Source organism: Trachurus japonicus, chromosome 4 (assembly GCF_045865225.1).
Source record: "Trachurus japonicus isolate A0001 chromosome 4, Traja_1.0".
NCBI classification, from domain to species: Eukaryota; Metazoa; Chordata; class Actinopteri; order Carangiformes; family Carangidae; genus Trachurus; species Trachurus japonicus.
This window is the reverse complement of record NC_140910.1, coordinates 14,100,510-14,125,493: the sequence shown is the minus strand read 5'-3', so window position 1 is coordinate 14,125,493 and position 24,984 is coordinate 14,100,510. Positions and strand designations below refer to the sequence as shown.

The 24,984-nt window shown below is 42.5% G+C and overlaps 2 protein-coding genes across 3 annotated transcripts; one reads left to right on the top strand and one right to left on the bottom strand.

Annotated features, from left to right (window-relative positions):
• The first annotated feature begins 450 nt into the window (after positions 1 to 450).
• selp (selectin P) lies at positions 451 to 5,929 on the top strand. 2 transcript variants are annotated; one of them, XM_085774161.1, is made up of 17 exons: positions 451 to 545; positions 637 to 700; positions 778 to 1,164; positions 1,258 to 1,365; positions 1,459 to 1,644; positions 1,744 to 1,935; positions 2,382 to 2,567; positions 2,701 to 2,886; positions 3,037 to 3,222; positions 3,344 to 3,529; positions 3,657 to 3,842; positions 3,968 to 4,153; positions 4,319 to 4,504; positions 4,733 to 4,921; positions 5,015 to 5,203; positions 5,387 to 5,512; positions 5,624 to 5,929. In XM_085774161.1, exons 1-17 carry the CDS (start codon positions 471 to 473, stop codon positions 5,686 to 5,688), a joined length of 2,883 nt encoding a protein of 960 aa, XP_085630287.1. In that variant the 5' UTR covers positions 451 to 470; the 3' UTR covers positions 5,689 to 5,929. The 2 variants fall into 2 exon arrangements, with proteins under 2 accessions (XP_085630287.1, XP_085630288.1); XM_085774162.1 differs by lacking the exons at positions 3,037 to 3,222; positions 3,344 to 3,529; positions 3,657 to 3,842.
• A 1,779-nt stretch (positions 5,930 to 7,708) lies between these two features.
• On the bottom strand, positions 7,709 to 17,599 carry lmx1a (LIM homeobox transcription factor 1, alpha). Its single transcript, XM_085774160.1, has 7 exons — positions 17,367 to 17,599; positions 12,047 to 12,267; positions 11,208 to 11,392; positions 10,334 to 10,411; positions 9,867 to 9,951; positions 9,069 to 9,254; positions 7,709 to 8,320 (listed from the first exon to the last, which is right to left on the bottom strand). The coding sequence occupies exons 1-7, from the start codon at positions 17,570 to 17,572 to the stop codon at positions 8,178 to 8,180; spliced, it is 1,104 nt and encodes a 367-aa protein (XP_085630286.1). The 5' UTR covers positions 17,573 to 17,599; the 3' UTR covers positions 7,709 to 8,177.
• Positions 17,600 to 24,984: the final 7,385 nt, after the last annotated feature.

Genomic DNA, 24,984 nt, shown 5'->3' with positions numbered 1-24,984 from the left:
CCATCCAGTGAGGTGAACGGATAAAGGAGGACTGGAACCTAATTTATGACTTATTAGAATAGATCTATATTTATCCAAATGTAGTTATTCATATTATTTGTAGTACACAGTCCATAAATAAACCTTTATAACTGCCTGCACAGTGCATATGCCAAGATGACATGTTAATCATTTCCTCTAATACATGTTGAAGTGTGTGTGTATGTTATGTATTATTATTAGAACATGTGCGTAATCTCAAAACACGCATTTACAGTAATTCTGCTACTTCTATATCAGAACAAAATTTAATAAATGTCATGGAATTATGCCTGTGTGTGTGTGTGTTTGTGTGTGTGTGTGTGTGTGTGTGTGTGTGTGTGTGTATGCATGTGCGGTAGTGGTGCCCTTCCTGAAAGGAAGTTATGGTAAGTGATATTACAAAATTAGTCATTAGCTTACAGTAAGCCACACTCATTGGAGGACAATTTATGCCGTTTTGCCATTCATCGCAAGCAAAGTGGAGTACATGCAACAACAGTGAGTGGCTGAAGACAGACCTAATGGTAAGCTGTAAACTTCGAGTGTAAAATCTGTGAATTCACATCCCTATACAATTATGTTTAAAAAATTAAAAAAATACATTTTTCATTTCAGATGTCTCAAGAATCAAGTTTGCATCACATGGTGCTGATAGTTGCGCTGATTGTTTTTACTCAAGGTAAGTCTTCTTAATCCATGAACAGCACATGCTTCACAAGTTCACTTTAAACTCATTGTCCTTAAATTTCATCTAAGACCTGAACTGTGGTGGAGGAGCAAAGGCATGGACCTACAACTACAGCACCAGCCCAAGACGAGAATGGTGTGATGCCCGTAAGTGGTGCCAGGAGCACTACACAGACATAGTGGCCATTCAGTCCCAGGAGGAGAATGACTTCATCGACAACCTGCTGCCACGTTATTCAAAATATTACTGGATAGGTTTTCACAGAGAGGCTGGAGTGTGGACCTGGGAAGGAACTAATAAGGTCGTGCCTAACGAATTTCAAAACTGGGCGACAGGCGAGCCAGATGACTTAGCAGATCGGGACTGTGTGGAGATTTACATTAAGAGGAACGAAGACAGAGCCAAGTGGAACAATGAGAAATGCCAAAGTAAAAAGGGAGCAATATGCTACTCTGGTAAAGCACTCACAATTTTGTTTTGTTTGGACATGCATACTCAGTCCTATAGTCTTATTCTAGCATTTAAAATCTCTGTCTGTATGTATGTAGAAACTTGCACAAAGGATTCCTGCAGTGTCCATGCAGACTGTGTGGAAACCGTGGGGAGCTATGCTTGTCAGTGTCATCCTGGTTTCTTTGGACAGCGCTGTGAGGAGGGTGAGTGAAACAGTCATCATTTTGTTGAGACCAGCCATGACCTCTGAAATGAGATTTTTAAAAAAACATGATTTTTGTGTTATTTATCTTTAGCAATCACATGCAATCCCTTGCCAGAACCAGAGAAAGGTTCTCATGACTGTTCCCATCCCCATGGGTCCTATCGTTTCAACTCTTCCTGTGGTTTCCACTGTGAACTTGGCTTTCGCTTGTTAGGCTCGCCCCAACTGTTGTGCCAGAGCAGTGGGCACTGGGACCACCCAGTTCCTCTGTGTCAAGGTATGGCCACTGTATAACAACACTGTGAAAATAATTGTTATTTCAGGTGACAAAGTTACAAGGAAAACATTATTTTTTATTTATTTATTCCTCTTGTAGTTGAACAGTGTCCAGCTCTGAAGCACACTAACATCAGTGGAGGTGCAATGAAATGCAGCCACCCCATTGCACCTTACAGCTACAACTCCACCTGTGAGATCAGGTGTGATGAAGGATATGAGCTGAGTGGAGAGAGCCAGATGCGTTGTGACAACACTGGGCAGTGGAGCGCCAGTGTCCCAGCATGTACATGTAAAGTGATCATCTTTACCTTGAAATAGGAAATTTTGACCAAAAAAACCTGATTAGAAATGTAAAATATTGAACATTCATATTTTTTGTGTATTGCTTGACGCCTGGTAATAGATTGTCACTGCTACCTTTTGCACATAATTTACTGAACTCAGAGTGCAGCTACATCCTGTCCAGACAGTACAGCAGATCAGAGGCAGGTCACACCTGTCACCACTTTACTTCACACCTATTTATGTCTGCGTTGGGGAAACAATATCATGTTTTAATGTAGGTTGGCAGTTCCTGTTTTCTCTGACTATAAATTATGTCAGCGTTATTATTCACACCAACACATGCTATGTGTTTGAAAGCAGACACAATGCACAGTGGTTCAAACTGGTATGTTACACAAGGATGTTGATTTGCATTGAGTGTGACTGTGTGATATCTGTCTCACACCACAGTGAAAAAGTGCTCCCCCATTCTCTTTCTTGATGCTGGCAACGTGACATGTGTGGACACTGTGGAGCCTTTCTCCTTTGGCTCCCGGTGTGACTTCACCTGTCAGGACGGCTACTACCTGACTGGGGACAGTACACTCACCTGTCTGGCTTCAGGGAAATGGAGCAAACCTTCACCTACATGCACAGGTTTGGGACTTATTTGTGATTCTCATGGTGACTGAGAATTCATTTGTTCCCTGAAAGCAACACAAGTTTTCTGAAAAAAAAAGACAAAACTACCCACTGCTCTGGTGAGTAATAGTGTTTCTTCTTACTTCAGTGGTACAATGCAACCGTCTAGAGGCCCCACCCCATGCCTCTGTGCAATGCCAAGGACCTTTGGGAGAGTACAACTATGGCTCAATATGCACTGTGCAATGTGAAAAAGGATTTGATGTGATCGGCACAAACATGACAAAATGTTCTTCACATGGCAACTGGAGTCATGCACTTCCTGTCTGCCAGGGTAGGGCCACTGATGACTAAATGATGAATTGTATTCCACACATTCTGTTCCCATCACTCACAATTTCTCTGAAATAAACACTTGTTTTTCAACAATTGTGTATATAAAATGTGCACCTTACTGGAATTTCCTCTTCTGTTGTCCCTCAAGCTAAGAGGTGCTATCCCATAGATTCTCCCCTTTATGGCTCCATATCCTGCTCTCGCCCGAATGGTCCCTTCAGTTTTGGTTCTCAGTGCACGTCAACCTGTGATGAGGGTTTCCTCTTGAATGGGACCATCACCACTGAGTGCACCTCTCTGGGCACCTGGAGCGCAAACATCTCACACTGCTTTGGTAAAGAAAAATGCAAAATTTTGGCATCCTGACTGTTAACTGTGATGTTAACTTAGATGCTGGCACCACTTAATCATATAACATAAGAATATCTTGTTGGACTCTTTCTGTTGCCCCTCAGCAAAAAGATGTCCCACTCTGAACTCTACTGCCCATGGCTCTTTATTTTGCGTCGATCCACATGGAGAGTTCAGTTTTCGTTCCCGGTGCACGTCAGCCTGTCAGGAGGGTTTTCTCCTGAATGGTACAGGTGACACTGACTGCACCTCTCTGGGCACGTGGAGTGCAGACATCCCACATTGTTTGGGTAAAAAATCAATAAAAAATCTTTGTATCGTAATTTGCTCATTAGATATCAACAGAACAGTTCTCAATGTAGTTGTTGTGATAGTATGACTACATTTGAATAAACTCTTTGTCTATTTGTTCCCCAGCTAAGAGATGCCCCACTCTCAACTCTCCCCGTCATGGCTCCTTTTCCTGCTCAGATCCGCATGGAAAGTTCAGCTTTGGTTCTCAGTGCACATCAACCTGTGATGAGGGTTTCCTGCTAAATGGGACAGCTGAGACAAACTGCACATCAGTGGGCAAATGGAGCAGAGATGTCCCACTTTGTTTGGGTAATAAATGATCATGGTCTAGGACATAATCAAGCAAATGTAACTGAAAGACCTTGTCATGTCCTCTTCTAGTTCACTTTGGCCACATGCAGCTCTAAAATGTCTGTCTTTCATGTCTATTCCAGCTAAGAGATGTCCTACCTGGAACACTCTCCCTCACGGTTCTTTATCCTGCCGTGGTCCTCATGGAAATTTCACTTTTGGTTCTCGGTGTACATCAACCTGTGAGGAGGGTTTTGTCCTGAAGGGCCCAGCTGACTCAGAGTGCACCTCTCAGGGCACATGGAGCACTGACACCCCACAGTGCTTGGGTAAAAAAAAAAAAAAACACAAAACAAAACATAGATCCCGGTTTTATTATTTGTTGATTAGAAATCAATATTAGAGCTCTTAAGATCATGGCTCAGATTCTGCATTCCAGTGTGTCCAATAAAGCCCTAATATATCTTGTTGATCTCTCCTTCTGTCTGTTGCAGCCAAGAGATGTCCTTCTCTGAGCTCTCCCCCGCACAGCTCTGTATCCTGTTCTGGCCCTCATGGAGAGTTCAGTTTCGGTTCTCGGTGCACGTTTACCTGTGCGGACGGTTTTGTCCTGAATGGTACAGGTGACACTGAATGCACCTCTGTAGGCACATGGAGCAGAGAAACAGCCCACTGTCTGGGTAATAAATCAAATTCTGAACAATTGGCATTTATTCCCTGCTGCATGCTTGTGTTTTAGGATGTGGGTTCCTATGTGCATTTATAGATGTATTTACATGCTGCAACAGAAAAGCTATGTCATTAACTTCCATTATGTGGAATTAGTGGTTAGGTCTGTAAAATATTCTTTGTTTGAGACAATGGGGTTTGTTCAGTGGCTGGTGGTTATGGTTTAATTTTATCTGCAGCACGTCCATGCCCCCTACTGGCCAAAGCTCCACAACAAGGAAGAATGAACTGTAGCCATCCACACTCTCCATTCAGCTATAACTCCCGCTGTGGTTTTGAATGTAATGAGGGTTTCTGGCTGAGGGGAACACCGACTGTGACATGCAACCACTCAGGCGACTGGAGTCAGGATCTACCCACTTGCCAGCGTGAGTGCTCAGCATTATCTTAAATGCACCACTTTGGTCTTGCTGTTCTGGTTTTCAAACAGCTGGTCTAATTACAGTTTCTGTCCTTTCCAGCGGTACAGTGTGAGGCCGTCCCTACCTTGTCTCTGCCCCTCTCTGTGAACTGCTCCCACCCTCTGGGGAATTTCAGCTTTGGCTCGGAGTGTCTTTTTACATGTACAGGTGGATTCTCCTTGAATGGCACTGAGGCACTGCTATGCTCCTCCTCTGGGCTTTGGAGTGATAGTCTGCCAAACTGCACAGGTAAAATGTTCATTAAAACTGATTCTCTGGGATAGGAGTGTATTGCCAGTGTTTGCTTGGTAGTTCTTTATTAACTGAAAGACTGACATCATAGACATCATAAAATAATTAAAGGTAAAGTGAGAACAAGACAGAAAAGTTTAAGACTCATATTAATGAACATTTCTCTGTTTCCTGTACAAGCTCTTCCAAGTGGGACTGCCATGCTGATGAATAGCCCAGTCGGGGTGGCCTCTGTTGTTGTGCCACTTGCCCTGATAGGACTGGCCGGTTTGGCTTTGTTTCTTTTGAAACGACCTAAAAATCGAGGTGAAAGCTACAATAATGCTGCACATACACATCATACTCACACAATTTGAAAACATTTTGTTGTGACACACACAGATTATTTTTCCCCATCCCATCTCTTGATCTTTACAGGAAAAGCGATTATATCGGATGTGGCATCATGGGAGGAAAGAGAGAATCCAGCATTTGAGTCTTGATCTTTTTTTCTTTGATCTCTTTTGAAGCTTTTGATTTTTGAAGCAACACATTTCAAAATACTGAAAGAAATTTGCTTGCTGTTATTAATGATATTATTATCTGAAGCTTGATAATTTGATACTGGTAACTGATAACTTTGTTCAAGTGTGATTTAAATTTGCAAGTGCCATACATTACAGAGTTTGTGTGCAGCTTTTACTTAATTGCCAGCTTGTGTCTTGTGTCTGCTTGTATCTTGTCACTTAAATTGCCAATAAATTTTAAAGATCCTTGAAATGTTGCATTTATTTATTCATTTTCTTAGCTGACTCACCCACTCCTTCACATTAAGCATTTGATCAGCGCTGGCATACTTTCAGCAATGTCCACTGTGATGTGGTACATTCCCTCCTTTGCAGCCTGGTTTACCCACATTTGACCTCCTCCATAGGATCCAATAATGTGGGGTCAGGTGGTGGAGGACCTATGAGGTTGCCAAACTGGCTCAAAGTGTCAATTTAGCACATTTAATGGCCAGAAAGCTCCTGTCACTGAGTGGCGAAGAGGTGATCTATTATCAGTCGCAGCTCAATGTGTCACACTGGGAATGGATCCAACATTGTGGGGCAACTTACTGCAATCAGAGTAGCTACAGAATACTGAACTGTCTTGATCCGAGACTGACATGATATAATATATCAGGGATGATACATATTTTCTACTACACATTTAGTCCTAAATTAATTATATGTATTGTATAATGTTAACTGTATACATTTAAGTTGCTGCTGTGCCAGAATTGCAGCAGAAATATGTGCAGCAAATGGCCAACGGAGCATCTTCAGCAAAGCGTGTGCATCTGTCTTGGCGCTGCAACAGCATGAAGCCAATTATAGCGGTTAAAAGACAGAGGGTTTGTGGCCTATGGCTGGCATTAGGGGTGCAATAAATAACCAAACTGTTGACAGGGAACTGTTTGGCTACCGTCAGAATAATAATGAGGTTATTGCTACCCGCTGCGACCGTATGATCACGTTTTGATTATTTTTCTCATCCCACCCACTGCTGCTGGCAGCCATATATATACATGCCAACTGTGCACAGACTCGCGCACAAGACGGGAAAAGGCCCTGCAGGTGACCACGTTGGCTTCATTCCCTGTTATTCAAGTCTGGCTTTTCTCTCCTCATCTACCTCTGAAGAAACAAGGAAATGCATTATGATACTTGGGTCCCTCCAACAAAGAGTGTTGTAGTCCTCCTAACACATGAGCACGCACACATGCACATGCCAGTGGACACTTAGAACAGATACAGACACAGATACAAAGACAGACTCAAAGAAACACACACACAGTATAGTCTGCTGCACACTTCTTTAGCTCTGGTTGGCAGTAGCATACCACGGTGACAGACAGTTAGATTGTTCCTGACCATTGACTTGCGCTCTCTGCTCTGCAAGGTCTGATTTCATAGTGGGATATATGAGATGGGTCCAGGAGCGGGTTCATGGCTGGGGCAAGGAGGCACTCCATACAGTGGGGCTTCATATCTCTGTGTCACCCTGGGCATTCTCCCCTGACACAGCTTTCAGCCCCTCCGTTGTCTGGAACCCCCTCCCTGGGTTTTCTCAACCTCTCTTTCCCCAGGATTGGTGCATTCCAGCTGGGCACAGTGCCTGGGTGGTCGCCTCCCCTCCACCCTTTCCCCTTCCAGTCCGCTTTGACTGGAGGAAGGAAAAGGCAGAAAAATGCAGCGAGGGCCTTTGACCGTGAGGAGCACAATGTGAGCGTTGATGATGGCGGCGTGGATGTGATGCTTACCTGCCACTGACCCATACTGCTGTCATAGCCCAGTATTTTACAATCTGATGATCCACCTAACAGCCAGGGGAAGATGCCTCGCTGACCTGTCACCTAGATCGGACCGATAAGCACTGAGGATGGACTGACCCGGCTCTAACCCTCAGCATGAATACCCCATCTTCATCCAAACAGATGAGCCTGTGCTTCATACTCACTGAGCCACACTTTGCACAGTATTTGAACATTATTTATTGATCATTGTTGGTTCATTCAAGGTGAACAGCATACACACATATTGTGAGAATAAATACAAATACACACCCAAAGAGCTATTTACATTAGTAGATACAGTTATAATCTCATAATCTAACATTCAAACATAGCAAGAGAGAGGTCTGACAGTGTCATGCATACACAGGAGAGTTTAAAGAGCCTGTTTTGTACAGTGGGATTGTAAAGCATAAGAGGCAGTTGTGGAATTATGTTTATATGGAGGTGTACACGATACTGTATATCCACTCTCTAATAGCCTGATAACCACTGATTTAGAGTATATTGCATGGTGTCACAGTGTACCCACGTCCCATTCGCGGTATTTTTTACGGCCACCTTCCTGTGCATTGTCCAGTGAGATAAATGATGAGACCAGAGAGCAATGCAGGATGAGGGAGACAAACTATTCTTTACTGAGTCCAATCTTCACTCTCAGGAGGTGAAGTAAGAGTCCTGCATGGAGTAGAGGCGATCAATGGGAGTAAGTAAAGAGGAATCACCCAGGGAGAGACAGTCGGTGTCGGCCACATGACACAGAGGGTCTCTGTCCACGTCACCATACAGGCCCTTAAAGCCTAAAAAAGAGACAACAGCACTTTTAAAAAAAATATAAACAACTTGTATATAATCTAATCATTTATTTGTCTTTTTTAGTTTTTTTCAGGATTGGAGGGGAGTTTGAAAGAATAACGCTAGTTCCCTTCACAATTATTATTGTTGTTTTGAGTGACAGCTCGACTCAGCAACATTCCCCAAGTCAACCAAGCATGTTTTTTTTCTCATGGAGTCCCTTCTTACTGAGGTGTGAAGGGTCTTCAAGTGTCCCATAGCTTTACTTTAACTCCAGTCGGCTAAACAAAAGCACCACTCTCTCTTATTTTTCAGAACAGTTGTTCTGAAAATTGCCTGAAAATTGCCTGAAAATTGCCTGACAAATTCATAAAAATGAAATATCTGCTATATCACAAATCTTAAAGTTGTAAAATATTTTTAGGAATGTTTGCTGCCGCCATTCAGAGCAAAATTAGATGCATGTAAACATGTAAAAATCAGTTAAAACACTGCCGTAAAAGTAGCAGTATGAGGATGAAGAGCAGCACATATTGCCACAATGCTGAAACTGACTGGGATCCAATCTTTCTTTAAAGGTATTATAAAAAATAAAGGGACTATTATGCATTTTTAAAATAAAACATCTCACGACCTGGGTCAGACTATTACAATAAAACCATGTGATTTTTTTTTTGTTTGGTTTCTCTTATCTCATTTATCAGTGCTGTGAATATGTAGCTCTCCGCTGACAGCAACATTAGAGGACTTTACCGTAGGGGTGCATGTGATCCCCTGGCATCTGAGGTGGGGTCAGACCCTGTCTGAAGGGGTCCATGTCATAATCCTGCTGCTCCAGTGTGGTGAGCCCCATCTGCTGCTGCTGCTGCTGCTGCTGAATGTGGGAATAAGAGGACCCCAGCCGCTCCATCTCAGAGGTCAAACCACCACGGGAGGGTGCTGTGGGACACACAAGCAGACAGGCCTACAGTTCACTGTTTGTAAGTCTATGACTTCTGATGAGCTTCTCCTGTCACTATCAATGAACTTTTGTGGCTTTAAGAGGTACTTGTCGGATGTCTGTCAGAAATCTTTTACAGCTTGTTTTATTGATTTTGTTACACACATAAAGAGCCTTTGTCATGGCTGCCCAAACCCTCTGGAAGGCCCTCCCTTAAAAATCCATAACTCAGACTCACTGACTCATTTAAAAATCAGCTCAAAACCCACATTTTCAAGAATTCTTACAAGTCCTGAGACATACTGCATCTCAATTGGAGTTATTTGTACTTATTATTTGTAAAAAAAAAATGTATTATGTAAAGCCTCTTTGAGTGCCTTAGAAAAACACTATATAAATCTTATCAAATGAATCTGTTACAAGAAAGACCACCTATATTATCTAATATCTTGAAACAATTTTAATGCCTATGTTGCATTTTTTTCACTTCATAAATCAATTCCTAAGCACTGAGAATGATGAAGTACATCAAGTGTAACTTTTTAACCTAACATTAACACTATCACAAATAATGTTTTGGTATTGAAACACATATTTCAGCAATTTAATACCTGTATGATGTGATGGGTGATCACGGTGTTCCTGAGTCTGCTGCTGCTCCTGTTGCTGCTGCTGTCTTCTGGCCAGTTTCTTCATCTAAAAACACGCATCATAGACATTACAGCTAACTGTGCAACCAGGTCTATTGTAAAATTCTCTCTCTCTCTCTGCAGTCCCTCTGCCACCCAGGCATACGAGTGTGTTCGCGCAATTGCAAAGTATTAACAGCGAGGTAAGAGACATCTTTCAGTGAAGGAGGGAAACCACACATGAGCCCACTTTGTGAGGAAATATGGGGTTTAATCTACAGCAATCTCGCAGTGAGATGTCATCAGTTTCCTGTATGAGGAGATAACCAGGCTGATTTCCAATCTGGCATACAAATACAGTGCAGAAAGAGTCCTTTTATTAGTAGCGCATATGACCGTGTGTGTGTGTGTGTCTGTGTGTGTGTGTCTGTGTGTGTACTTTGTATTACTTTGGCTCTTTGGTTCTGGAACCAGACCTGCACAACCCGGACACTCAGGCCGGTCTCTGCTGCCAAGGTCTCCCTTACCTTGGATTAAGATTCAGGGAGGGGGAGAGAGAAAGGAAGAGAAGATTTAAAAAGGAAAATAGAAAGAGAAAGGAGGTCAGTTGAAGGTTATAAACATCAGTATGACATCACCTGTCAACCATAAACAAGGATAAAACATTTAAAGGGACAACGAGGAGTTTTGGAAAAGCGAAGCGTTTTCACACTACATTTATGAGCCTCCGCGCGCACTGTGAAATTCTTTGACCGGCGCAAGACAGACTCATGTTTTCATTCATCAATAATTAAAGTCAGAGGTTCAAAGAGGTTCACATACCGTCGTAGTTCCGACCATAAACGGCGATTCAGCTGCGTTATTCTCATGACTCGCCACAAAACCGAAAGTAAAGAAACGCTGGTCGGCTCGACCAGCATTTCCACCACCACTAATAATAACAAAATAACGATAGAGACAAAACTATATATTTATCGAAAATGGGCCCATTAACAAGTGTGGGTAGCGGAGATTCATCCACATTAATGTGAGACTTTTTTATAACTGAATAGAAACTCCTTGTTGTCCCTTTAAGGAAATTTATTGTTTGAAAAAAAATGGGGTAACTTGTGCAATTTCTGAACTTCATAAAAATAGATGAATCAATAATTCTTGTTTAACTAAAAAAAAAGAAAAAAAAAGGACACCTCCTGTGAAGTTTCCATTCCTTCTATGCTCATTTCTAAGATTTGTCCACATTTTGCACTCAATAAAATCACAAATTTCTCTTTGAATCCACAGTAGCTCTAGATGCACTGGATAAACACAGAGTAATAACTTTACCTTTCGGCAAGGCTTAGATGACACCTCAAAAGAGGCTTTAAACGTCCGTCTTTGTTGAGTGGTCAAGATAGTGCGAGGTCTTTTAGGACGTTTGCTTTCCAGGTCTTCTGATCTAATTCGTCTGCCAGTAACTCTCCCAGTCTCCTCTTCCTCTTCTTCTTCTTCCTCCTCATCCTCACTTTTACCTAATGGAATCACATGATGAAGATGTTCATTTTACTACAAGTAAGTCACATTAAAAAAATACAAATATTGAGAGAGGTTTAAAGGAAATATAAGATGAACAATACATTATTAGCACACAAACCACGTTCACTATATTTTTCTATATATTTGCCTAATCTGTGCTTCAGTTGGTTTCCTACATTTCCTGGAGTAAATTCAATAACCTTGAATATCCTTAAACAAATTGCATTCTTAATAAATAGATAGGAAAATGCATAGTATTAGTTACAGTTTACAGTATTATTAAAAGCATATTCATATTTATATAAAGAGTCTTTAAATAGCACAAAAACTATGTATGTGTGTGTGTGTGTGTGTGTGTGTGTGTGTGTGTCGTGGTGCCCTTCCTGAAAGGAAGTTATATGGTAAGTGATAAAACAGTCTATTTACTTCATTTTACCTTTTTTACTTCACTGCCACACCATTTTAATTTAAATAATCCAAATGTAATATGAAAAAAACAACGGCAAGCACACATACTAACACTGCTACAATGAAAGCCATGGTCTTGCAAGTCTCCAATATTGTATTGGCACTGAATTTGTTCTGTATTGTACGTACGCACGCATACACACACACACACACAAACACACACAAACACATACTGCCTGTACCTGTGTCGGAGGAGGTTGGGCTGGCCAGACACTGGTGGTAGTCCTCTCTGGCACACAGTAACTGTCCCTCCCTGAGGACGCAGTGGTCTCCTGTCTGCAGGCGACAGGAACAAACACTGCAGGTGAAGCAGCGCAGGTGGAACACAGCGGCCCCTGCGCGCATCACCAGCTCAGCAGGCGAGATGGCCTCAGCGCAGCCCCCACAACGCACTGCAAACAGACTGGAGAGACGGGAAAGGGGGTGAGAGCGGGGGTGTAACTATTGGAGGAAACAGAGAGAACTGTGAGAGCTTGGTAAATAAGAGAGAGTGGTGCTTTTGTTTAGCCGACTGGAGTTAAAGTAAAGCTATGGGACACTTGAAGACCCTTCACACCTCAGTAAGAAGGGACTCCATGAGAAAAAAAACATGCTTGGTTGACTTGGGGAATGTTGCTGAGTCGAGCTGTCACTCAAAACAACTGCCAGGCTGACTTCTCCCCTCTCCCCTCTCCCCTTCCTCCCCCTGCCCCTGCCCCGGACACTCAGACACATACCCTTAGCATGGCGGGTGTGCATCTTAGCGCCTGGCAACCAGGACCAGTGAGCTTAGCCTCAGAGACTGTTGCCGTGGCTCCGGCTGCCATGTCCGAGGCTGTGCTCCTGGGGAGGCAAGAGAAAAGCACTCTGCAGGCCATGGCTCCAGGCTGAGGGGGGGAATCAGCTCTCCCGGTGGGAGAGGCTGAGCCGCCGGTCCCAGGAATTATCTGCGGAATTATCCCTAAGTCTGCTTAACCAGAGTGGGACAAAGACAGAGCCAGCCCCCAAGCAGCAGGACCATTGTCCTCTGGCTGGCACCGCCGCATTTTGGGTCTGTCACGCAGGATGATGCGTCATCATTCTGGAGCTGGCGTTTGTCTCCAGACCTGACTGGGTCACCAGACCAGTCAGCACAGAGGCATGAGAAAGTGACAGCTTTTTTTCTCCATGTTTTTGTTTTCAGTTGAAAATTCAAGAATTCAAGTTTTTTCTTGCTACTGCGTATTGGGAAAAAACTTGCAGCAGAGGTGATTAGTGTAGGCTAAAGAAAAATGAAGCCCAACTTAATGTGCAACTTCATGCAAATATCTAACATAAGGAATACAGTAATATCGGCCTATTATTTCTTTTAAAAGCCACCTATGGTCCACTTTAGATACAATGAACCACAGTTATTGTGAGTGAAAATATTCAAGTAAAAGAAAAACTTTGGAATAAACATATTAGCGAAACAGTTTCATGTTACATAAAACTAATATGGCATTTGACCTTCTTTTATCTAAAACTGGAATTCAGTGAGAAAACAAAGACTCAGACTACACATAAAGCAAACACCCAGGTTGAGACATCCCTGTCAAAAGCTCAGGAGCTGCAACATCCTGAAGCCAAACATTGCTGGGACCTCTTACTGTTGCTGTGGGGTCGCTAGGGAAACGGTAAAGCCCATTCCCAGAAGCTCAGGAGGGTCAGTCGGGCTGCTTGACCCATCCGAGCCGTCTGCCCCACGGCCTCAATGGTATGCACTTTAATATGGCCAACATACCGTCTGTGGTATGTGGATGCCTGTGGCAACAAAAGATGCAAGGAAATATTTTGTAAAGGAAGCGTGGCAGAGGAAACACTCAGAATATTTCTGAGTGACACTACTTGATTTAATTCCTCAATATGATGCTAATGGTGGATGTCAGCGAAGAAGAAGCTACGGGCATTAATGTTGTGAGATCATTGGTGTTTCGAGAATCGCTTTTCCATTATACTCCTTGACCAGTTTGTCTTATTATCCCTCCAACTTTTAAGCGTTGTTAATGCAAAGGTAAGAGTACCTCCAATACTTATGGAGCAGCTCAAGGTGTTTAATATTTCAGAGTTTCCGCTGACATGATTGGGCCAGAGGCCCTGCCAGCAGAGCGGGAACACTCAGTCACGCTGGATTTAGACACGGTAATTAGTGACAAGATCATTACAAAGAAGTCAGCAAAATCCTGTGCTTCTCCATACTGACACAGTCACTCTCAAGGTATATGCACTTCACAGCATGCTGAGTGTTTTCGCAGAAATACACACACACACAACACACAGACACTTTTCCTCAAAACGCTCCTCTCTCATTGTTCCTGCCTTGACTTCAGCACTGACCTTTGGCAGTCAGACACACAGACTGCTGGTCTGCTGGACAAGCAGAGCAACAGATCCTGTTTCTGGATCAGGTTAACCTGGATCCTTTGCTGAGCACACACGCCGACAGAAGCTGTGTATCAGATACAGATCCGCGGGTCAAGTGCACCGCCAGTCACACCGCTGATCTGACGACCAAGCTGCTGTCCAGTGCACCAGTCCACTGAACCGTTCAGCCAATCTGAATCCACTGACAGTCTAACCAACCTAAACATCACATTGTCGGACAGGAATTTGCATACTGCTTCATTAAATTACACTAATGGCTTGTGTACAGTACATATTATGTGTCCTGTGGGCTGCTACAGGTCAGACTAACTAACCATATAAATTATATGTACGACACAATGATGTCAGGGGGAAAATAGTGCCAGCAGTTAATTACAATAATCAGCAATCACCATCACTATCGGAACACAAATATTGAAAGACCTTTGTATTAAGTCACTAGAAAATAAATTTGCTCCAGTAGTTGTCCACAAACATCATGGTTTTAATTAAACTGTTGTCATCTATCACTGAGATTCATCTAATGTCAATAAATCATAAGTTCATATAATAATAATAATCATCATCATCATATAATCACAAGATCATAAAATAAGATTACAAGAGAATCTAAATTCTGCATTGTGATGTGGTCAAGAAAATCATTTACTTTGAATACCTGTACATATTCTATCAGTTGTTGGTGTTTATCTTTTAATACGTCAACTAAGTTTTTTTCCTTCCTGCCTTGACCATATCTTTTTGTTCTGGTAAAAATTAACACATTCACAATAAGTTGCAATAATAACAAATATGCACAAATGATTCCACATTCTGGTACTAATTTCCGCCTCTTGGCCTCAGCACTGAGGAAAATGCTGGAAGTAGGCTACTGTCTTTTGCTTCCATGAGGAAACAAAACCTGATGGTCTGTCTGGCACCGGACAGGAACAAACGATTCATAGAGAAGATGCAGCGTGGTGCTAAGAGACAAATGTTGTCACAGTATGGAATAATCATCAGTTTTGGGAGGAGCAGAACACAGTTTATCAACGTGAGAGAAAAACACAGCGATGCTTAAAAAACTGTGTATGTTGTAGGGTGCCATAACGTCAGGCAGGGGCAGTGAGGAGCGGGGTGGGGTGATGGAGACGTGAGACCACAGAGGTGGAGCTTTGGCACCCGGCCTCCTGCTAATTGGTCAGGTCAGATATCTCACGGTCGGTTGGGCGTCGTCCCATTGCTCGACACAGGGGCTGCTGTGAGCAGAGCTTTCCAGATGCCACGGCACATAACGCCAGGGCTCATGGAGCGCACCGTCCCCCAAAATAAGTTCACACCATCCCCGCTATCTCCCTTGTAAAGATGCGCCAGACCTTCTGACATATGGCTCTACTCTCCTAATTACCTTTCAGTCCTGCTTATCTCTCTGCGCTTTGGCCAAGAGTTATTATCTGATCATGCAATAAACAAAGTACATTTTGTCATATCAAAAGATTAAGGGACTAAAAACTGACAAAATTCAACCGGTCTGCCAACAAATACTGAATTTGCAGAAACACATGGGCCTGCAGCAACAATGCAATGTCATTTTATTTAACTGGGAATGTGACAGTGGCTTTTTTGGAACAGAGAGTGTACTAAAAAACTTCTTGTTTCCCTGCCGGCTTGGCAGAACCACCATCACTAAATTGTTCAGACATAGTGTGAGCTGCTGCCTTTTAGGTTGTACAGTTTTTGTCTTGGCTCTTGTTTAGGTGAGAGCATGTTTTGGAAGAAGGATGAGGGGATGAGGTGATGGGCTCATATGAGGGAGTGAGGCAATGGGTGATGGTTGGAGTTTTGGAGGAGTGGGAGGGTGTGTGTGTGTGTGAGTGTGTGTGGGGGGGGGCAACCTCGTGGACGAGACCATATGTTGTCCCCAGCTTGCAGTTGCCACGCCAGTGGGTCTCGAAATTTTAACACATTTTGACAATGTGTCAGTTGAGCTCTACCCCTAGTTGTGTGCTGTATGTGTGTGTGAAGGTGTGATTGTGTTGTTTTGTGAGCATGTGTGTGTGTGTGTGTGTGTGTGTGTATGGATGTACAGTATGCAATAGTGTTCTCACATTCCAGCTCCCTCGCCACCCCTTCCTCCTACAGTCACCTTGTTCTTAGCGCACTGTGCCAACTTCCCTGGAAGTCAGCTCATAATATACGCAGGCACACATACAATGACACAATACTTCCTTCGTACACAACAAGTACAACTACAAGATGTAGCCATACATGTATACAGTAGGCACCACAATGCAGAATACACATAAAGCTAATAAGAGAAATCACTCAACTCTCTGTTCTCTATCTCTGTCTCACTATCGCTCGCTCTCTCTCTCTCTCTCTCTCTCACACACACACACACACACACGCACACACGCACACACACGCACACACACACACACACGCACACACACACACACACACACACACACACACACACACACACACACACACACACACACACACACACATTCTTAGTCAAGGTCAGATGTGGACAAGGGTTCTGTTGTGAAAATTGCCTTAATATCACAGAATCACAGAATCATTTTGGACAGGAGGCCAAAAAATAAAATGAAACGAATAATACAAGACAAAACAAAATGGAAAATCCAGCCTATGAACAAAATGAAAAGCACCTCATTCCTATAAAATGGACAATGAAACAATATATTGTCCTATAGTCACTGCAGTGGAACATTTCTTACTTCAAATAGACTTTAATGCGAAAATGGTAAAATGTAAGTGGAGGATGTTGCTTGTTCTACTCTATGTAGGAAAAAAGTACCATTAGATGTTTATACCTGTGTAATATAGTATTATCTAACTGCACCAAATCCTGGTAAACTATATCTGGAATTTGTGAACCTCGAGTTTGAAAGAGGACATGGGATTATTGTGACATATTGTGGATATTGAATACATGCAGTATTGTCACAAACTATGATAAAAAAAAATGTACCAAGATAAAATTAATTGCATTAAAATGTCTTCATCACTTGCAATATAGCCACAACGTCACATGACTTTGGTGAATGTCCATTAAAACCACTACTCTGAAAGTTTTCGACCTTTAAACATATTTAGTTGGAGGTGAGCACTCACTCAGCATAGTCCCGTTTGCAGTAAAGTTTGCGGTCCCGCAGAAAACAGGAGTTCCTGAGCGCGTCCCCGCACGCTGCGCACCGCACACAGCCCTCATGCCAGAGGCCGTCAGTGACTCTGAGCAGGAATCTGTCTGTGATCAGTCGGTGGCATCCGGCGCACACTGCCCTCTGATCCATATCTGCAGTGATGGGAAATCCTCTCATTACAACACTTTTCCAATCAGCAGGATGAGGATGCGGACGAAATACAGTGCAGGCTAATTTGGGATGTGACAAACTGAATGAAAAGTTTAATGAAGACTCATCAAAACACGACTCCACCTCTTTAAAATGTTTAAATTACATTTCTGAAGAGTGTTACATATACTGAATCAATTATTTTAATCGTGATTTAAACTAATCAAAGATTGAATATGTGTGGTCACCATGAATGCCGCGAAAAATACAACATCTCGAGATTTAAAGTAAAAAAATAAAATAAAAAAAGTTTAAATAGCAGTCTAAGGGTGATATAATTATGTCATAAATTTACATCAATTTACCCTTCTATAACCGCTACACTCTGAGGAGATAGTGGTTTCAAGTTAACTCAAGTAAAATAAACATAATCCTGTTCAAACATGAAATTAAACCCAAGTTTAAAATAAATAAATAAATAAAATCTTACCTGTAAAATCCGGGTTTCCTGACGGCAGCCAAGTGTTTTAGATTTTAACTTCCAGTTGCTCTCAGAGCATCTCCGGCGTTCAAAGTCCCGCTGCAACTTGCTGCTCCGAGACTCAGAGAGCAGCGCATCAAAGTTTCTCCTCAGAGCTTCCGACGACCTCGCTCCAGTCCAGAGTTATTGACTATTTAGGGCTATCTATCAATTATCCTATTAGGAGTGGACGGGAAGGAGAGAGAGAGAGAGAGAGAGAGAGAGAGAGAGACTTCCTCCATGTGCAGGTGCAGGTTACCTCTCTTTCCCCCCTCCCTCTGTCACTCTCTCTCTCTCTGTCTGTCTCTGTCTCTCCCTCCCCTCCCCACGCTGAATGCCAGAGTTACCACAGACGCACACATGAAAGGATTTTTCTTTCTTCCCTTTAGAGAACAATGATAGTGTTCAAGAAATAAAGTGCAGGTTAAAGGGTCATATTCATCCTCATAGGTCTACAGTTAGGGCTCTGATTAGTCAGGCAACAGTGTCCTGTCTTGCTGCCACTCATCAGTCATGGTAAAAGTCTTGATAACATGGATGGATGGATGGATGGATGGATGGATGGATGGATGGATGGATGCCCAGCACAGGTGTTTAATGCTGAGCTATGTTGAAAGGCTTCAAAGCAAAAATGTAGCTAATGTCACAATGTTTTTTACAAATCAAGGTCAGTGCCTTTTATGAAACAAAAGACCGGGGGAGAGATAGCTAGTCTGTTTCAGGAGAAAAATAGAGACAGTGATATTCACAGAATGGGCTTTATTGTAGCTATCCTAACCAGTGCCCCATCCCAGAATAAGAAATGGAAGATGTGATGGTGGAAGTAGAAAAACAATAAGGCAATTAACCGAAAATGTACAAAAACTGATGTTTTTTTTTTTGTTTTTTTTACCTTAATCTTGCTTGTGTCAGTTAACGCTTCATGAACTCTTCCCTATAAGAAATTATTTGGTCACATTTGGTGTTGATTATTTTGTTCTTCGAGTCAATTAAAAACATTTTGCTGAAATGTTACAGAAGCAGTCTTTTATTTACTGTACTCTATTCTGACTTTGAGATGTTTTGTCAGAGGGCTCTTTAAAGCCTTCTGACTCTCTGTGAACCTGACCAATCAGAGTACAGCGTTCTGAGGCACTTCACTTTGGTTCAGCCCATCCTGTGGTGATGGCTGTTACAGTAGCCTGGTCCTGCTGTATCAGTGTGAGTCTGTGAAAAGAAGATGATTGACCTGTTCCAGTTTCATAAGCGAGACTGTTGCAGGAGACTACTGCCAGAAGTATTCAACTGAAGTCTGCAGTGGACTTCAGTTGAATATCCATGACTTTGGACTTCTTTTATGAAAAGACCTTTTTTGATTTGTGGACACTTACGGACTAAAGGAATACAAGTAGCCTAACTGAGGTACTGATTGTGGATCTCACTCTGAAACACTTGAAAGGTAGTGAGTTACCTGCCATCTGATTGTTGGTTATATTTTTAATTAGGCATAATTAATTTTCTTTTGAAATTAATAATTATACTTAAAGTTTGTGAACCAGCAGCCACAAAGTGGTAATTGGCACCTCCTTGACCATTACTGCCTGCACCCTCTAAAATGTGTTGAGTTGATCAGTTTTACCAAAAATGCAACCATAGCTCTGATGCCCACATTCCCCGAATTCATTTGTAAGATTCTTCTTCTCTTTTCATTGCTCCAACTCTCATTTGGTTCCATGTTCCATTCATCTTGCCATTTACCATTTCTTATTTGATTATACTTTTGACTTAAGTCTCTCCATGATTTCCTGCCATACTTAGCTCAGAGATTTGTTTTTCTTCTTCTTCATTTGACTTCCAGTTTCTTTCCTAAAAGGGAAACCTTTTTCCTGCCCTTTGTTTTAATTTGTTGTTTGCTGTGCAGGGAGTTTCTACCATGCAGGTGGGGGGCACTTGATGTCAAATGGTCGTAGGAGTAAGGCCTGAACACCCCCAATGAGAAAAGTGAAAGATAGCCTAACCCTTATCCTGAACCTGACAGATTAAACCTAAAACAAATCCTGTGTCTGTATTTTGACAAGGCTACATTTGAGTGAAATGGAAAAATATAATAATTACTTTTAAAAAGGAGCAAGTGCATGCCAATTGAGAAGAAACATTGATTTGACGAGACAGGGCTGCATCCACGGCAAGAGTCAATGCTGATGCAGAAACCAAGTGACAGGGCCATTGCATAGGGGTGAAAAGTGATGACAATTCTAGGGGGCACAGCCCAGTAGCCCCCCCCCCCCCCCCCCCCCCCAAAACCCCAGTAGCCTAATCTTTCTATGACTATTATTCTACACTGCAAAAACTCAAAATCTTTCCAAGAATCTCTAATCTCTTTCCACTTAAAATAAGACTCATCACCTAAAAATGAACTTGTTTTTAGATCATTTTCACTTGTTTCAAATTAATTTGTATTAGTGAGTAGAAATATCTACCAGTGGAAGCAGTTTTTTGAGTTTGTAATAAGAAAGAAAAACTTGCTCCACTATCAGATTTTTCAACTTAATTCAAGTGAAAATATGTTTGAAAAAAGTAAAAGTGCCTAAAAACAAGCTACTTTTTATGTGATGAGTCTTATTTTAAGTATAATGAGATTTGTTTTGACTAGAAATTACATTTTTGACTAGAATTAAAGGGACAACGAGGAGTTTATATTCGGTTATAAAAAAAGTCTCACGTTAATGTGGATGAATCTCCGCTACCCACACTTGTTAATGGGCCCATTTTCGATAAATATATCGTTCTGTCTCTATCGTTATTTTGTTATTATTAGTGGTGGCGGAAATGCTGGTTGAGCCGACCAGCGTTTCCTTACTTTCGGTTTTGTGGCGAGTCATGAGAATAACGCAGCTGAATCGCCGTTAATGGTCGGAACTACGACGGTATGTGAACCTCTTTGAACCTCTGACTTTAATTATTGATGAATGAAAACACGAGTCCATCTTGCGCCGGTCAAAGAATTTTACGGTGCGCGGAGGCTCATAAATGTAGTGTGAAAACTAGGGCTGTCAAACGATTAATTTTTCTAATCGCGATTAATCGCATTTTTTCCATAGTTAAAGCAGAAGTAAGTGATATATTTGTGTTAATATAAGTCCCTAAATAGTTATATCTTCCGACAGCAATCACTTACATAGAGTGTTTGGACTGAAACACGGGTCTGTCAGTCACTCTGCTCTGCTCTGAGCCGAGGAGAAAACATTTATCGTATCCTACAGTTTTTATCCAACGAGGAGAGAGAACGGCATGCAGGGCTGTGTGTGCAGCCAAGGGACGCCGTGAATGTGGCGACGTAGGGACGAGGACTGTTATGGTGCGTTCAAGGAAACTCGTATTTTTCCGACCGTGAAGTCATACCAGTTCGATCTGGTACGAGTTCACGGGTCAGAAGTTACGAGTGGCCGTTATAGTGACTTTCACCGGTAAAACAGGTCGGAAAAACACGAGTGGGATGCCTGAAACGCTACAAAGTCGTAAGTTGTGACTTGAAGCTGTAATTTACGATTTCAAAAGCCTGCCTGGAACGCAGCATTAGCGAAAACGACCGGACCACTTACTTCTGCTTTAACTCGCGATTAATCTCTATTAAAAATATTATATATGGCGCTTTGGACTTTCAACACTCCAAAGTGTTATAATCTTTAGACAAACAACTTTTAGACCGGACCTAGTAGGCCTACCTAATCATAACACATGATGAAAGAAACTCACACAGAATTGAAACGAATTGCATCCAGTGGAAATTGCCCTTTACTTTGCTACACCTCTGCCTGGCCATGTGCATTTGTTGACAACCGAGTCAAAAAAATCAATACATGGCCATGTGCATTTGTTTACAACAAAGCCATCAAAAAATCAATGGATGGAGCTGTGGATATATGTTAGACTGTGTATATTTGTGTAGCAACCAACTTGAAGGTGCCTTACCGCCACCTACTGGACTGGAGGTCCCACACTCCAGTCCTCCAGTCCAGCAGACAGAGGACAAAATGGGCCGCGATTAACAGCGATTAAAAAATTTAATCGTGTTAATTTTTTTAAATTAATCGCATGGCGCTTAACGCGTTAACTCTGACAGCCCTAGTGAAAACGCTTCGCTTTTCCAAAACTCCTTGTTGTCCCTTTAAGACAAATATTCTCTGTATCATTTGTCCAGGTCGTATTTGTCTAGGAAGATGTTTCACCTCTCATCCAAGAGGCTTAATCAGTTCTCCTAGACAAATAACTAAGTCCAGTTGCTTTCGTTTTAACCTCCTTTGAAATATTCTCTGTAAGATTTTGAGTTTTTGCAGTGTACATAACCCTGACTAATGATACTAGGCCCTAATGCTGCTCTATCAAAACAATGCCACAAAACAAGCAATATGCATGAAATGCACTTTATCTGCTAACGGCTAGCTTCTCTAGTTGTAGCAACTTTAGCAATGACCACACCATAACAAACACGCGCAAACCGCGATCAAGCCACTCAGCCACAAATAATGCTCAGAACAGCACCAAACGCCATCATGACAAACAGGGTCCACTCCCAGCACATAAAAATAGGCATCAATGTTAGCTTTGCCTGTTTTTTATTGAAAAGAGACGAAAACAACTCACCCACTCTCCTCCAGAGTCCAGTCCTACATTATGCAGCAACTCTCCGCGTCCAGCATAAAGTCCAAAAACACGTCCGAGGCCGACTATGTCTGCTTGTTACTGCTACAGGTAGCTAATCCGCTGCTTTGAGGCGATTACCGAGTGAGGGCTCTACCACAGCTCAAGGATGGACATTTGTGATTATTACTCCATGCAACGCAGTCAAAGTTCCTATGTATCTTGCCTATCAGTTTATAAAAGTTACTATCGAGTGTTCACAGGGAAATAGATATTTGCGGGAGAAAATCACGTAAACAAGCGCGAGATTAGACGTGACGTCACGCGCGAGATCAGGACGACGTTTGTTGCGGGAAGAGACTGACTGTAACATAGTGAAGCAGACAGCAACACAGCTGAATTTATGCAGTTTGAGAACAACTACGACTGGTTTCATTTCGATGGGCGCCCCTATCACTTTGAGACCGAGTTTACCGAAGACGAGCTGAAGGAAATTGAGGAGAAAAGTTAAATTGCCGGAGTCTATGTGCTGGGCCTGGGGGGTTCGAGCCACAGACATATGAAGAGTGTGGCCACAGCCTGCCAGTGGCTGCTGAATGTTTTGTGCTGCCAGTCGGACTCGGACGTGTTTTGCCAGTGCCTGGACTCTATGCTGGACGCGGAAAGTTGCTGCATAGCGTATAACTGGAGGAGAATGGGTGAGTTGTGTTGTGTGGTCTCTTTTCAACAGAAACCAGGCAAAGCTAACAGATGTTTTATGCCTCGTATTATGTGCGTGGAGAAATAGACGGCGCTGTTTGTTATGGTGCGGTCATTGCTAAAGTTGCTACTAGAGAAGCTATAGCGGTTAGCAGACTTAATCTCTGCAGGGGGGGGTCTAACTCTGTGTCACGGTGTTGGACCATGGGTTTAACTTACGCCGAAATATCCCTTTAAGATGTTCACAGGTAATGAACTATCCTTTTTACAAAATTATGTACAACCTGAAATTTTCTTAAGAAAAATATGTGCAATTTTAACAACTGGGTTGGACCCTCAGGCAGGCTGGGACATCCCTGGTTTAAATGGGATCATCCCAGGTCCTATGTTCCCCACTTTGTATGGGCAAAAAGGGTCCTATGTTCCCCGCTTTTCCCCAAAAGGACCCAGAGAACATGCAATTTTTGTACCCATACCTGGAAGTGAGTGACTTAGAGTGGCATATTTTGCCTACTTTTGAGTGAGAAGTTGAGTTGTGACTTTGAGTGAGAAGTCCCATTGGTTGGGTTTAGGCAGAAAGGAGTTGGTTAAGTTTAGTAAAAAAAGACCAGGTAGAGGCTAGACAGGCCAGATAGAGAGAGTCCAGAGAGTCCATCGACCAGCAACAGCGGGGAACATAGGACCATTTTTCAGAAAAAGGTTCCTATATTCCCCTGATCGGGGAACATAGATGCCCCCGTTTAGACCTTGTCCACAAGAAAAAAGGAGCTTCACCCAAAACTATCTTTTTCTTGTTCATTTTGAAAAAAATATGCGTAAACTGCTATCAAGAAATATACACACAGATCCACTGAAAACGACTCGAAACACTGTAGTATACCACGCCTGTGTGGAGCGTGTGGCACTGTAACGCTGCCACACAAACACCAAGAACAGATGGAAAGCTCCCCTGCTCAATTCAAATTCAACACAGTATAAGTCGATTAAATGTCAATGCAAATATGACGATTGGTGATGATTTAGCTGCAGTGTCCGAGGGAGCCGATGGTAGTCGGCCATTGTTTATGTTACGTCCATAGACTGGGGGGTATGACATCATCGTTTCAGAAAAAGTGGTGATGAAAAATCGGAGGGGGGCCACTTAGGTATTTTTTCCAGGGGCCCAGGATTTCTAGCAATGCCACTGAGGAGTGATACTGGAGGCTGCAGGACCAGTTTCCTGCTGGCAAATGGTAAAGTTGTTGGGCAACATGTGGATCAAGTGTTCAGGAGCAAGCAATTTGTCACTTCCTGATACCAGATTCAACAACTGAAGAGGAATATGTCATTACCTCCACCAGTAACCAGCATAGGACGACTGGCGATGACTGGCACAGCACAAGTAGATGCCAAAGACCTGCCTGTTGTGTACTTTACAGTAACAAAGGGAGCAGTGCATCTGGTGCTACACCAACTGAAGAGTCAGTTCGATCGCGAAGAAATAGGAGACCACCACAGGAGGTCACCAGACACAGAGATGATTGTTTACGTAAAGTAATGGGGTTGTTGTAAAGTAGATAACTTAAAGGGACAACGTGGAGTTTCTATTTGGTTATAAAAA